General features: G+C 32.9%; 1 protein-coding gene across 1 annotated transcript in view; it reads right to left on the bottom strand.

The window, feature by feature from the left end:
- LOC129224006 (eukaryotic translation initiation factor 3 subunit G-like) overlaps positions 1-2,736 on the bottom strand; it is a 44,762-nt gene extending 42,026 nt beyond the window's left edge. Inside the window, exon 1 of the mRNA XM_054858400.1 lies at positions 2,579-2,736. Coding sequence (XP_054714375.1) covers positions 2,579-2,595 — 17 coding nt within the window. The 5' untranslated portion in view covers positions 2,596-2,736. The remainder of the gene's footprint in view (positions 1-2,578) is intronic.
- Between the last annotated feature and the right edge of the window lie 13,021 nt (positions 2,737-15,757).

Below are 15,757 nucleotides of genomic sequence, written 5' to 3' on the forward strand. Positions count from 1 at the left end.
CATCCCTTTGGACACCATCCGCACCCTTATTGACTCTATGCCTAGACGTGTTTCTTCATGTTTTGCTGTCCGCGGTGGTCCTACATCCTACTGAGCCGACACTGTTCTCGCTCTGTATTCTGTCTATCATTTTGAAATTAAGACCATTTATTATTCATTGCTGTCTCCGTCTTTTTTCCAAATTTCATCACTTTCTGACCACTTCTTCTTGGTGTTGCATTTTCAATGTCGAGCAGTGTATTATTACTCCTGGTTTTGGTTCATAGTAAGTATTTATTCATAGCATTGAGAATGAACTACTAACCGTCCAAACAGACTAAAAATTAACCAAGGATGTGAACCCTTTAGAAAACGCGCGACACTAGAGGGGAGGGGGAGGTTTCTTTTTCGGAGTTCTGGTTGAACATTTCAGAAACCTGCAAGCCTAAATATCAACTTTTTAAAAGCTAGGTTTAGCAGAACAATACATTTTTTAACTTTTAAATTACTATGATAGGACATGTTTTAACTCCCACATACCCGGATTTAAATTATTTAATTTCCTACTCAAAAATTTCAATAACAGAACGACCCTTTAATGTAACTCTGATAACAGAGAAAATTAGATCAGTGCTTTTCTGTTAATGTGAGAAATTTCACAGTACACAGAAGAGTAGATCATGCTGTCACCTATGATGCCCTAACCTAAGGAAACTAATTTCTGTTTACAAAATTAAAGCAGAAATTTATGGTGTCCCAAGGCATGGGCGGATTTATGGGAGGGCGAAGGGGAGGGGGAATGCCCCGCCCCAGTCTTGGGAGGACTTTATACATAATAACAATAAACCTTCCAAAATCTTAAAAGAAAAAAATCATGATTTTTTTTCTTTTGTGGATAGTTCAGAAGCGAAAATGTAGAAAATAACAACTGTCCTTTTCGGGGGGGGGGGGGGGGGGGGAAATCTGTACAATATATTACAAGTAGTGAAGCGGTCACTGGAATGCTGAAATGTGTTGAAAACAACTACTTTGAATTGAAAGCTATTTGGGCAAGTGTATAAGTGAAAATATTGACTGGACGAGCTATGTATTCAGCTGCAATACTTAAAATAATCAAGGATTATTTCAACAAATCAGAAACTCAAACAAAGATTTTAAAAAAGCGGATTTGCCTATAAACTAAACAAGCTATATAGCTTAGGACACCTGCTTTGTTGAAGGCGGAAATAAAGAAAATTTCATGATTTGTTCCTTACCAAGAAAAAGGGAAGGATTTGAAAAAATAAATTTCATTTTCAAGTGCTTGAAAACCTTGAAAATTTTGGAAAAGTACGGATACAAACCATAAATTTAAATATTTATAACAAATGGGAGGGGATAGACGGTCGAGGAATAAATGCTAAAATATGTTAAATTCAGTTCCTTGCATCATCCTGCATCAAAAATGTAAAAATCATGGTTCTCACGTTTTTGTAACATAGTACTTGAGACAAATTTTTATGACTCGTGTGTTTCACATCTTGCTGTTTATTTAATCCCAAATGCAGTCCAGTATTTTGGAAATTCTTTTGTATTGCTTGCTTCTATCTTACTTCTACTGCATATTGTTAATCTGTTCTGCACGGGGGGGGGGGGGGGGGGAACAACACCTCTATTCCTTTTTGTTTTCTGTACTGCTTGTAGTTAAATAATTTTAATTGTTCTCGAGTCCTTGAAACGGAAATTGAAGTTATACTGTACTCAAATTGAGAATCTGTAGCAGGAGGGGGAGGGGGGTTTATTTTAACCTCACATCAAGAATGATAGTGGATTGAAGTAGAATTTTCTGAAGACTGAAATTTTTTGAAACTATGAGGAAGTTTGCAATGCAAGGATTTGTTTGGCTCTGAAAGGCATCAACAACTGACCCAAATGAGCTAAAGGGGAAAAATTGGCTCCAAAAATTTCTTGTTCTGTTTTTTTGATAATATATAGAGAAAAATAAGCAAAAATGTCTGCCAACTTCTGGAAAAAAATAAAACAAGTATTCTTATAACTTGATACAATACATGTACGTTTATATTTGAATAGTTATTATAATGTTTTTTATTGCAAATGAGCACATTTAGAAGGTGATGCTGAGTAAAAGAATAACAAATTAATTAATTGGCCACATTTAAACCATTCTATTCTACACACCTCTTGTAACAGTCCCATCACAAAAGAAAGTGAGAATAAATGACAGATCCTCAATGTTATAAGTGATCCATTGGATTTTTATCCTAAACATAAAATCTCTATTAATAGAAGCAATAGGCATCGGTTAGTGTAACAGTAAAACGCTTTTTACTATTGCACGTAGTTAGCGAGTTGAAGATTCAAAGATTTTTTTAATCTTTTTGTAAAAACGCATGGACTGAAATGCGTAAAATAGCAAAGTATTTCACTAATCAAAAGAATCACACTTCACTATTTTAGTAGAATCCAATTTAGTGTGATTTCTAAAAAACCGAGAAAATATAAAACATGCAAGTCTTTTCTCAGAAAACACATTAACATATGAGCAGACAATGATTTCAAACATTGTCATGAAAGCGTTTCTTTACATTGAGAAACTTACTCCATAGCTGATGGCATGCTAGGGTTAGTATTAAATATTAATCACGAAATTCCTTTGATCCTCTTCACAACACACAACTACAAGTGGAAACTTTTGCAACTCCAACACAACTCTCCAACTCGTCAACCGTGAATTTTAAAGAAACCGTAACCGTCAAAAATATTCGGAACTATGTTGAGTAATTTCAGTACTGTTGCTCAAATGTGCTATATTTCAAAGCATGGAGGATAAACGAAATCAAGGGCCGAATTCAAGTGAAACACTACCCAATCACAAAAAAGATAATCGGAGCTACTGGTCGATGATAATCGCATGTACTTGGAGCGATTAACTGATGTCAACTAATGAGAGAATTAGGTTTGAGCTCCCTGGGTTTGAGATGGTTAAAATCGTGATGCAATATTTGTTTTGATGTTGAATTCATATTCGCTCGCGTAATGGATATATTTCGTGCTATCTTTTTTTCCAACTTTCAGTTCTACAGTTGGAAAAGAAAGCAAACTGGATAAAAAATGTTGCCGTTTAAGAAATGCTCTATATGTTCCACATGCACATTGTATTTGTTTTGAATAACACGCATGATGTTTAAAGGAAAATTACGATTTGATAATCATCCGATGAGAATGAATCTAAGGGTAGATAGCAGAGGAACTTTGGAAGTTTTTGTTCTCTTCTCAAGAAAACTATTAATTAAGTTTTGGCAAATTACAGCACTCATTTTTTGTGGGATTGCTAAGCAAAATGCGCAGAACAAAAAGAAAAGAATAGATAGAGACAATTAAAAAGAAGTAATGTATAACACTTTGAAATTCAAGAAGCTCATAGTCCATATGAATTATTTAGGTTATTATGAATGCAAGTGTAATAATTTCCCGAGGAAACGAAAATTGCCCATGCAAAAAAAAAAAAAAAAAAAACAATACCAAAAATGCATTAGTAATAATCACAGTATATTAATGAGAAAATATAATGACATTTTTCTCACCGACGTAGAACTGTAGGAAAAAGAATATTGAAAAGAAAATATTTCACAGGAAATATCATATACTTGCAGTGTAAGAATAACTAAAAATAATCTTTATAAATAAAACAAAAAATATATGTGAGTATTATGTGCATATATTTCTTGAAAAGAAAATATTTAGAAAAATGAATTACTACCGACTGTAATAAATTTTTTTGAGTAAAATCAAAAAGTCAAGAAACTGTAGCCCCAGTTTGGCTAACGCTATGCTGCATTGCATGTATGAGCAAGCTGCTTCAATGGCACCAGAGACCGACATTACATGATACAAGGGATTTTCAAGCAAATCGAAAGGACAATGTCTACGTATCAACTTTTACATGCAAAACTGACATGATGCTGCTATATAAAAATGAAGGAAAATCCTAAGAAAAAGGATCATTTTAATTATGAGGAAGAATATGGAGCACATTTCCAGAAAAGCAAGAAGTTTTGATTTCATAAACGTCTCCCGAGCTCGAAAGCTAAAAGGAGGAAAAAAACAAGTTCAACAGCATTCCCTTTTCGAAATTTCTTGGCCCTGAAAAGGGCCGTTTTTTTTTCTTTTTTTAAAAATATTTTGAGGAATTGGAAAACCTAAGACACCTATTTTCTCCGCTTTTGCTTCGGTGGCTCAGCGGAGTTCATGAAACCGAGCTCAATTCCGAGTGAGTAAATTATAGAATCTATATAAATAAAACAAAGAATAATATTTGTGTATGTTTATGTGTTCCCTATACCAATCCACAGTTTACGTCAGATCTGGATCAAATTTGGCAGGGATGTATACTTGAGCCCCCGAGAAGGAACGAAGGGTGGTTTTCGAACGCCAAAAAAGAACGGAATCGTTGGAATTTAAAATTTAAAGACCGAAAATGACATTAAAATGGATTTCTATCCGAAAAAATTATCCGATTTCTTTGATTTCGGTAACATTCGAGAGCCCGCGAAAAATACCCATAAAATTCATTCATTTCCTACAAATTGCAAAAAAAAAAAAAAAAAAGAAAAAAAAAAAAAGAAAAAGAAAAAAAACTTGCAAAATCACCGGGAAAAAAAATAAAAACTAGCAATAGGTATAATGGAATAGAAATTTTGTATAAAAAATTTATCGTTGTGCGATCTCATTTTAAATTAGCGTGAATACAATTCAGAAGGTTGCCACTTTTTTTTCTTGACTGCGAATAATAAAATTTTGTTCTTCTTTTAAGGAATTTTTTTTTCCTTTTGACTATTACTTGGCGATTTATCGTCTCTCTTTTGGATTCTAGGTGTTGCGTTTAATTTATTCGGGAGTTTTCGATTTGCCGTTTTCTTTCTTTAAGAATGATTATTTTAACGGGAAATTCACAATATTTATATTTTCTCTAATTGAAATCTGATTGTCGAACATGCGTCACTTGACAAATTTTTATTTTCGGGTAAACCGTGCAATGCAGCTAGTAAATAAATAAATTACAAGATTTCTTAACGTTCAACACTCAAAAGTTCCATATTCAGACCCATTTTAAAAAGCCAGGATTTGGAATTTCTCTTTTAGGAAAAAAGATCTCTACCTCTACTACTTTTAAATTCCTTATTACCGAACAGTGGCTTTAGAAAAATGAATTACTACCGACTGTAATAAATTTTTTTGAGTAAAATCAAAAAGTCATGAAACTGTAGCCCTAGTTTGGCTAACGCTATACTGCATTACATGTATGCGTAAGCTGCTTCACTGGCACCAGTTATCATCAAGTAATGCGTTTAAGATCAAAGAGACCGACATTACATGATACGAGGGATTTTCACGCAAATGGAAAGGACAATGTCTACGTATCAACTTTTACATGCAAAACTGACATAATTCTGGTATATAAAAATGAAGGAAAATCCTAAGAAAAAAAAAATCATTTTAATTATGAGGAAGAATATATGGAGCACATTTCCAGAAAAGCAAGAAGTTTTGATTTCAGAAACGTCTCCCGAAAGCTAAAAGGAGGAAAAAAAACAAGTTCAACAGCATTCCCTTTTCGAAATTTCTTGGCCCTGAAAAGGGCCGTTTTTTTTTTTTTTTTTTTTTTAAATATTTTGTGGAACTGGAAAACGTAAGACACCTATTTTCTCCGCTTTTTTTTCGGTGGCTCAGCGGAGTTCACGAAACCAAGCTCAATTTCGCTCTTTATAAATGTTCCATCTTCATCAAATACAGCAATATGCCAAGCTTCTGCCATAACTCTATCAGGATGATTTTCGATGTCCAACCAAAGCAAGGATTTCCTACTAATTGCGTAATTTAGCTCCTTGTGGTAGCCTTCCACTGCAGAGCTTTCCGGATTCACATTTGATTTCTCCTTTGCTTCATTCTCTTTCATCGGCAGAATTCTCTCTTTTTTCGGGACGGTAGATTTTCCTGCGTAACTTTTTCGATTAGTCTTACGCTTCGGCATTTTACTTGTCCACCAGAAGTAAACAAACTATCTAAGAAACTCTCAGAAGAAATAAGCACAATAGTGGGAAATGAAAGCATATTTATACCAGTCGTTCTAACGATAAATGATTTCACGAATCAGAAAGCGAATTACCATTCTCGACTTTCTCTCATTGGTGAAGAGAAAGGTAAAACGACCAATCAGTGAGCCGCATTTTTGGCGACAAAGTATTTTCGAAGAAACCGTGCTCCCTACTTTTGAAATCAAAAGTAGTTCACAAAGTAGAAAAAAAAAAAAAAAAAAAAAGATGTAAGGTTTAATAGAAGATTTTTTTTTTGCCTTCTGCTACTTTTGAAAATTTTGATGCTTAGAAATTTAGTATGAAAGGCGAATGCAAAACAGTGATTGCCCTTACACACTAGCCGCCGTTATTAGGGGCTGATTGATTAAAACGGCACAGTCAATAAAGCTTATTTTTTTATTTATTTTTTTTTGTTGATTTGATTCAATAAAGCAAATGATTCATTTAACCAGCGTCCACTTCCACTGTATCTTGTAAGCAAGAAAGAAAAACTAAAGAAATAGTTTAAAAGGAAACATAGCGAAAAGCCTGAGCATCGCAGCGGCACTACGATGGGAGGAGCAGGGTTTCAAGTAAAAACATCTTGTAATTGACTTCTTGCCAGTCCTAGTAAGGCAGGCTATGTATCATTGAGGACTATTTTAACCTCTACCAATAGTTAATTTATGTATTGCGGAAGTAGTGGTATGAAAAAATTGCACTAGTAATGGTTCTTCTTTTTTTTATTTAAACTTCAATAGCTCCGATATTTGCTAATAGTATATTATGCAGTTCCTGTGAAAACTGCTTCATTTTCATTGATGATGCTCACGTTTCAAAATTTAATATTGTTATAGGGGTAGACAATTACAAGCGTGAAAATGGAGCTAGTAATCCATTGTTATTTTAGACGAGTAGAAAAAAAAAAAAAACAATTTATGTGCAGAATTATTCATAAGTTTCTTTTTTAGTTCTGTTTGAACCATATTTCAGACTTTTTACTTTTTTTTTTACAATAATGAAAAAGGACATCGATAACGAACACGAAAGTTAATTTGCCTTGAATTAAATTCCGATTTGGATTTTGTCACGCCTGATACGAAAAATCTGAAACGCTCTTATTTAATAAAAAAATATCCTGTTTATTATGCGATGAAGGGTAGATAGTAGAGGAACGTTGGACGTTTTTGTTTTCTAATAAAGAAAACTATCAATTAAGTTTTTGCAAATTACAGCACTCATTTTTTGTGAGATTGCTAAGCAAAATGCGCAGAACAAAAAGAAAAGAATAGATAGAGACAATTAAAAAGAAATAATATATAACACTTTGAAATTCAAGAAGCTCATAGTACACATGAATTATTCAGGTATGGAATTCAGGTGTATTTCCTGAGGAAACGAAAATTGCTCATGTAAAAAAAAAAAAATTAAAAAATCTATAACAATACCGAAAATGCATTAGTAATAATCAAAATGTATTTATGAGAAAATATAATGACATTTTTCTCACCGACGTAGAACTGTACGAAAAGGAATATTGAAAAGAAAATATTTCACAGGAAATATCGTAGTTGTAGCGTAAGAATAACTGAAAATAATCTTTATAAATAAAACAATGAATATATGTGAGTATGTGTATATATTTCTTATACAAATCCACAGTTTACGTCGGATGTGGATCAAATTTGGCAGGGGGATAATTGGGCATCCGAGAAGGAACGTAGAAGGGGGTTTAATACCGCCAAAAATGTACCGAACCGTTAGAATTTTAATTTCAAAGACCGAAAACTACATTAAACAACTCTTTCTACCCGAAACAGTTATCCGATCAGTTCGAATTTGGCGCCATTCGAAAGCTCGCGAAAAGTACCCATAGGGTTCCCTTACCTTCTTCGAATTTGAAAAAAAGAAAAAAAAAGGCTCTAAAATCACCGGGAAAAAATTAGAAAGCATCATTAAGCCTAATGGAACTCTATTTTCATATCGGAAAATTATCGTTTGCGCGATCTTATTCTAAATTAGCGTGAATAAAGTTTTAGAAGGTTGCCACTTTTTTTTCTCGACTGCGACGAAACAAAATTTTGTTTTTGTTTTGAGGTAAAATTTTCTTTTTATTATTATTATTTGGCGATTTATTTTCTTTTTTTTTTTTTTTAACCGGCAGCAGAAGACAGTCAGGAAAATTGCGCTTAATTTGCTCGAGAACTTTTGATTTGAAGTTTTCTTTCTTTCCGAATGATTGTTTGGACGGGAAATTTTACAGTATTTTTTTCTCTCTGATTGAAGCATAATTGGTCAACATGCGTCACTTGACAAAACTTCTATTTTCGAGGTATAAGAAGAAAAATAAGTGAGTGAGTGGAATAAGAAAATAATAGAATCTATATAAATAAAAGAAAGAATAATATTTGTGTATGTTTATGTGTTCCCTATACCAATCCACAGTTTACGTCAGATCTGGATCAAATTTGGCAGGGATGTATACTTGAGCCCCCCGAGAAGGAACGAAGGGTGGTTTTCGAACGCCAAAAAAGAACGGAATCGTTGGAATTTAAAATTTAAAGACCGAAAATAACATTAAAATGGATTTCTATCCGAAACAATTATCCGATTTCTTTGATTTCGGTAACATTCGAGAGCCCGCGAAAAATACCCATAAAATTCATTCATTTCCTAGAAATTGCAAAAAAAAAAAAACTGCAAAATCACCGGGAAAAAATAAAACTAGCAATTGGTATAATGGAACAGAAATTTTGTATAAAAAATTTATCGTTGTGCTATCTCATTTTAAATTAGCATGAATACAATTCAGAAGGTTGCCATTTTTTTCTTGACTGCGAATAATAAAATTTTGTTCTTCTTTTAAGAAATTTTTTTTTCCTTTTGACTATTACTTGGCGATTTATCGTCTCTCTTTTGGATTCTAGGTGTTGCGTTTAATTTATTCGGGAGTTTTCGATTTGCCGTTTTCTTTCTTTAAGAATGATTATTTTAACGGGAAATTCACAATATTTATATTTTCTCTAATTGAAATCTGATTGTCGAACATGCGTCACTTGACAAATTTTTATTTTCGGGTAAACCGTGCAATGCAGCTAGTAAATAAATAAATTACAAGATTTCTTAACGTTCAACACTCAAAAGTTCCATATTCAGACCCATTTTAAAAAGCCAGGATTTGGAATTTCTCTTTTAGGAAAAAAGATCTCTACCTCTACTACTTTTAAATTCCTTATTACCGAACAGTGGCTTTAGAAAAATGAATTACTACCGACTGTAATAATTTTTTTTGAGTAAAATCAAAAAGTCATGAAACTGTAGCCCTAGTTTGGCTAACGCTATACTGCATTACATGTATGCGTAAGCTGCTTCACTGGCACCAGTTATCATCAAGTAATGCGTTTAAGATCAAAGAGACCGACATTACATGATACGAGGGATTTTCACGCAAATGGAAAGGACAATGTCTACGTATCAACTTTTACATGCAAAACTGACATAATTCTGGTATATAAAAATGAAGGAAAATCCTAAGAAAAAAAAAATCATTTTAATTATGAGGAAGAATATGGAGCACATTTCCAGAAAAGCAAGAAGTTTTGATTTCAGAAACGTCTCCCGAGCTCGAAAGCTAAAAGGAGGAAAAAAAACAAGTTCAACAGCATTCCCTTTTCCAAATTTCTTGGCCCTGAAAAGGGCCGTTTTTTTTTTTTTTTTTTAAATATTTTGTGGAACTGGAAAACGTAAGACACCTATTTTCTCCGCTTTTTTTTCGGTGGCTCAGCGGAGTTCACGAAACCAAGCTCAATTTCGCTCTTTATAAATGTTCCATCTTCATCAAATACAGCAATATGCCAAGCTTCTGCCATAACTCTATCAGGATGATTTTCGATGTCCAACCAAAGCAAGGATTTCCTACTAATTGCGTAATGTAGCTCCTTGTGGTAGCCTTCCACTGCAGAGCTTTCCGGATTAACATTTGAATTCTCCTTCGCTTCATCCTCTTTCATCTGCAGAATTCTCTCTTTTTTCGGGACGGTAGATTTTCCTGCGTAACTTTTTCGATTAGTCTTACGCTTCGGCATTTTACTTGTCCACCAGAAGTAAACAAACTATCTAAGAAACTCTCAGAAAAAATAAGCACAATAGTGGGAAATGAAAGCATATTTATACCAGTCGTTCTAACGATAAATGATTTCACGAATCAGAAAGCGAATTACCATTCTCGACTTTCTCTCATTGGTGAAGAGAACGGTAAAACGACCAATCAGTGAGCCGCATTTTTGGCGACAAAGTATTTTCGAAGAAACCGTGCTCCCTACTTTTGAAATCAAAAGTAGTTCACAAAGTAGAAAAAAAAAATGTAAGGTTTAATAGAAGAATTTTTTTTTTCCTTCTGCTACTTTTGAAAATTTTGATGCTTAGAAATTTAGTATGAAAGGCGAATGCAAAACAGTGATTGCCCTTACACACTAGCCGCCGTTATTAGGGGCTGATTGATTAAAACGGCACAGTCAATAAAGCTTATTTTTTTTATTTATTTATTTATTTATTTTTTTTTTGTTGATTTGATTCAATAAAGCAAATGATTCATTTAACCAGCGTCCACTTCCACTGTATCTTGTAAGCAAGAAAGAAAAACTAAACAAATAGTTTAAAAGGAAACATAGCGAAAAGGCTGAGCATCGCAGCGGCACTACGATGGGAGGAGCAGGGTTTCAAGTAAAAACATATTGTAATTGACTTCTTGCCAGTCCTAGTAAGGCAGGCTATGTATCATTGAGGACTATTTTAACCTCTACCAATAGTTAATTTATGTATTGCGGAAGCAGTGGTATGAAAAAATTGCACTAGTAATGGTTCTTCTTTTTTTTTATTTAAACTTCAATAGCTCCGATATTTGCTAATAGTATATTATGCAGTTCCTGTGAAAACTGCTTCATTTTCATTGATGATGCTCACGTTTCAAAATTTAATATTGTTATTGGGGTAGACAATTACAAGCGTGAAAATGGAACTAGTAATCCATTGTTATTTTAGACGAGTAGAAAAAAAAAAACAATTTATGTGCAGAATTATTCATAAGTTTTTTTTTAGTTCTGTTTGAACCATATTTTAGACTTTTTACTTTTTTTTTACAATAATGAAAAAGGACATCGATAACGAACACGAAAGTTAATTTGCCTTGAATTAAATTCCGATTTGGATTTTGTCACGCCTGAGACGAAAAATCTGAAACGCTCTTATTTAATAAAATAATATCCTGTTTATTATGCGATGAAGGGTAGATAGTAGAGGAACGTTGGACGTTTTTGTTTTCTAATAAAGACAACTATCAATTAAGTTTTTGCAAATTACAGCACTCCCTTTTTGTGGGATTGCTAAGCAAAATGCGCAGAACAAAAAGAAAAGAATAGATAGAGGCAATTAAAAAGAAATAATATATAACACTTTGAAATTCAAGAAGCTCATAGTACACATGAATTATTCAGGTATGGAATTCAGATGTAATAATTTCCTGAGGAAACGAAAATTGCTCATGTAAAAAAAAAAAAAAAAAAAAAAAAAAAAAAAAAAAAAAACCTATAACAATACCGAAAATGCATTAGTAATAATCAAAATGTATTTATGAGAAAATATAATGACATTTTTCTCACCGACGTAGAACTGTACGAAAAGGAATATTGAAAAGAAAATATTTCACAGGAAATATCATAGTTGTAGCGTAAGAATAACTGAAAATAATCTTTATAAATAAAACAATGAATATATGTGAGTATGTGTATTAATTCCTTATACAAATCCACAGTTTACGTCGGATGTGGATCAAATTTGGCAGGGGAATACTTGGGCATCCGAGAAGGAACGTAGAAGGGGGTTTAATACCGCCAAAAATGTACCGAACCGTTAGAATTTCAATTTTAAAGCCCGAAAACTACATTAGACAACTCTTTCTACCCGAAACAGTTATCCGATCAGTTCGAATTTGGCGCCATTCGAAAGCTCGCGAATGGCACCCATAGGGTTCCCTAACCTTCTTCAAATTTGAAAAACAGAAAAAAAAAGGCTCTAAAATCACCGGGAAAAAATTAGAAAGCATCATTAAGCCTAATGGAACTCTATTTTCATATCGGAAAATTATCGTTTGCGCGATCTTATTTTAAATTAGCGTGAATAAAGTTTTAGAAGGTGGGCCACTTTTTTTTTCTCGACTGCGACGAAACAAAATTTTGTTTTTGTTTGAGGTAAAATTTTCTTTTTATTATTATTGTTTGGCGATTTATTTTCTTTCTTTTTTTTTTTTTTTTTAAACCGGCAGCATAAGATAGTCAGGAAAATTGCGTTTAATTTGCTCGAGAACTTTTGATTTGAAGTTTTCTTTCTTTCCGAATGATTGTTTGGACGGGAAATTTTACAGTATTTTTTCTCTCTGATTGAAGCATAATTGGTCAACATGCGTCACTTGACAAAACTTCTATTTTCGAGGTATAAGAAGAAAAATAAGTGAGTGAGTGGAATAAGAAAATAATAGAATCTATATAAATAAAAGAAAGAATAATATTTGTGTATGTTTATGTGTTCCCTATACCAATCCACAGTTTACATCAGATCTGGATCAAATTTGGCAGGGATGTATACTTGAGCCCCCGAGAAGGAACGAAGGGTGGTTTTCGAACGCCAAAAAAGAACGGAATCGTTGGAATTTAAAATTTAAAGACCGAAAATGACATTAAAATGGATTTCTATCCGAAACAATTATCCGATTTCTTTGATTTCGGTAACATTCGAGAGCCCGCGAAAAATACCCATAAAATTCATTCATTTCCTACAAATTGCAAAAAAAAAAAAAAAAAAAAAAAAACTGCAAAATCACCGGGAAAAAAAAAACTAGCAATAGGTATAATGGAATAAAAATTTTGTATAAAAAATTTATCGTTGTGCGATCTCATTTTAAATTAGCGTGAATACAATTCAGAAGGTTGCCACTTTTTTTTCTTGACTGCGAATAATAAAATTTTGTTCTTGTTTTAAGGAAATTTTTTTCCCTTTTGACTATTACTTGGCGATTTATCGTCTCTCTTTTGGATTCTAGGTGTTGCGTTTAATTTATTCGGGAGTTTTCGATTTGCCGTTTTCTTTCTTTAAGAATGATTATTTTGACGGGAAATTCACAATATTTATATTTTCTCTAATTGAAATCTGATTGTCGAACATGCGTCACTTGACACATTTTTTTTTCGGGGTAAACCGTGCAATGCAGCTAGTAAATAAATAAATTACAAGATTTCTTAACGTTCAACACTCAAAAGTTCCATATTCAGACCCATTTTAAAAAGCCAGGATTTGGAATTTCTCTTTTAGGAAAAAGATCTCTACCTCTACTACTTTTAAATTCCTTATTACCGAACAGTGGCTTTAGAAAAATGAATTACTACCGACTGTAATAAATTTTTTTGAGTAAAATCAAAAAGTCATGAAACTGTAGCCCTAGTTTGGCTAAAGCTATACTGCATTACATGTATGCGTAAGCTGCTTCAGTGGCACCAGCATGGGCGGATTTATGGGGGGGCAGAGGGGGGCAATGCCCCCCCCAGTTTTGGGAGGACTTTATGTAGTAACAACACATCTTCCAAAAATTTAAAAAAAAAAATTATTTTTTCTTTTTTGAATAGTTCTGAAGGGCATGGGTGGATTTATGAGGGGGGGGGGAGGCATAGGGGGCAATGTCCCCCAGTTTTGGGAGGACTTTATATAGTAACAACACATCTTCCAAAATCTTAAAACAAAAAAATCATGACTTTTTCTTTTTTGAATAGTTTAATGAAAATGAAGAGAAAAGCGAATGTCCTTTTCTGATGGGAGAAAAGAAAAGGAAAAAAAAAAAAAACGAACATTAAATACAAATAGTACAGCTGTCACTGGGGTGCTGAAAATGTGTCTAAATTCACTATTTTGGACTGAAAATCATTTGGGCAAGTATATGAATGAAAATGTAGGCTAAACGAGCTATACATTAAGCTGCAACACTTATAATAACTGACGATTATTTTAACAAATTAGAACCTACAGTAAAGGGGGGAAAACTCCCGCCCCCATTTGCGCTAACAGAACGATCCACTCGTTATGATTTGTGTCCACATTGAAAGTATATTTGTGCATAATATTTATGTTCTTAGTAGATTATTCGGCCTTTTGAGAAATTCTAAAAAACCTAGTTTTTTTCCCTTCTCACTCTCTCTCTCTCTCTTTTAAAAAGAGAGAGAGAGAGAAAATAAATACCATCGCAAACTGAATAAATTTCAGTCATCTGAGTATTCTGAATAAATAAATCTTTTTACTTAGAGGGAGAGTACAATTGTACTTACTTTATAAATACTGTTTAAAAAGTAAGGTAGTCATAATCATCTAAGTCTGAGTCAGTCCTTGTCATTATTGAAATCTAAATAATTGAGTCATCAAAAGTTTTGGAAAAATTTACTGAAATTTTATAAAAGTCTATAAAAACCTAACAAAGATTGGTAAAATCGTAAAAATCCTTTAACCGTAAAAACTGACGAATTTTCATAAAAATTACAAAAAATCAAGCAAAAATCTGCAGGTAAGAGTGAATTACAAACAGGGCTGAATTTTCCTATAAGATAAAGAAGTTATTGCTTCGGATCCCTGCTTTGAAGTGGTTCCCTAACTCCCAAAAAAAATTTATGATTCGTTCCTTAAAAAATCGAAATCGCTTGAAAAACCTAATTTCATTTTTAAGTGCTTGAAAACCTTAAATATTTGGAAACGTGTGGCTACAAACCTTAAATTTTAAAATTTCTAACAAATGGTCGAGGGGGAGGATTGCCAAAATGTGTCAAATGCAGCTCCTTGCCACATCCTGTATTAAAAATGTAAAAATCATGTTTCTCACGTTTGTAACATATTATTTGAAATAAATTTTTGTGACTCACATGTTTCATATCTTGCTATTTATTCAATCCCTAATGCAGTACTTTGGAAATTCTTTTGTATTGGTTGCTTTTATCTTACTTCTTCTGCATATTGTTTATCTAATTAGCACGGAAAAAATACACACTACTTCTATTTCTTTTCGTTCTCTGCCCCACTTGCAACTGAAGAAAAGTTATCATGAGAAATCTATGGTTTCTTTTTTCTTTTAAATTTAAAATAGCTATTTCTTACAAAGCTAGAACAGGACTGTAAAAATTTACAATCAAGTAATAAAATATCAGAAACTGGAAGGTACAAATGAAGTGCGTTAAATAATTTTATTTATTCTAGAGTCCTTGAAAATAATTAGATAAGTCTTTGAAAATCCTAAGTAAAGTGGGTTCCAATTACTTCTACACCATATTGTTAATCTGATTAGCCAGGAAAAAAATTATACACTACCTCTATTCCTTTTGGTTTTCTGTACTTCTTATAATTGAAAAAAGGTTGTTGCAATGAGAAATCTATTGTTTATTTTTTCTTTCAAACTTAAAATGGCTGTTTCTTACAAAGTTTGAACGATACTGTACAACTGTATCTTTGTCTATTCCTATTAACCAATTAACCTACCCAATAAGGGTTCAAAATGCAGAATTTTATATCCATTTTACAAAATTTCCTCCGGGGGAGAAACCCCCGGTCCCCTAAAATTGGTGATATTCTATTTCCCACTTAAAAGGGAGCCCTGCGTCATTCTCTTGATACCAGCTCCC

This window comes from Uloborus diversus, chromosome 6, assembly GCF_026930045.1.
Source record: "Uloborus diversus isolate 005 chromosome 6, Udiv.v.3.1, whole genome shotgun sequence".
Classification (NCBI taxonomy): domain Eukaryota; kingdom Metazoa; phylum Arthropoda; class Arachnida; order Araneae; family Uloboridae; genus Uloborus; species Uloborus diversus.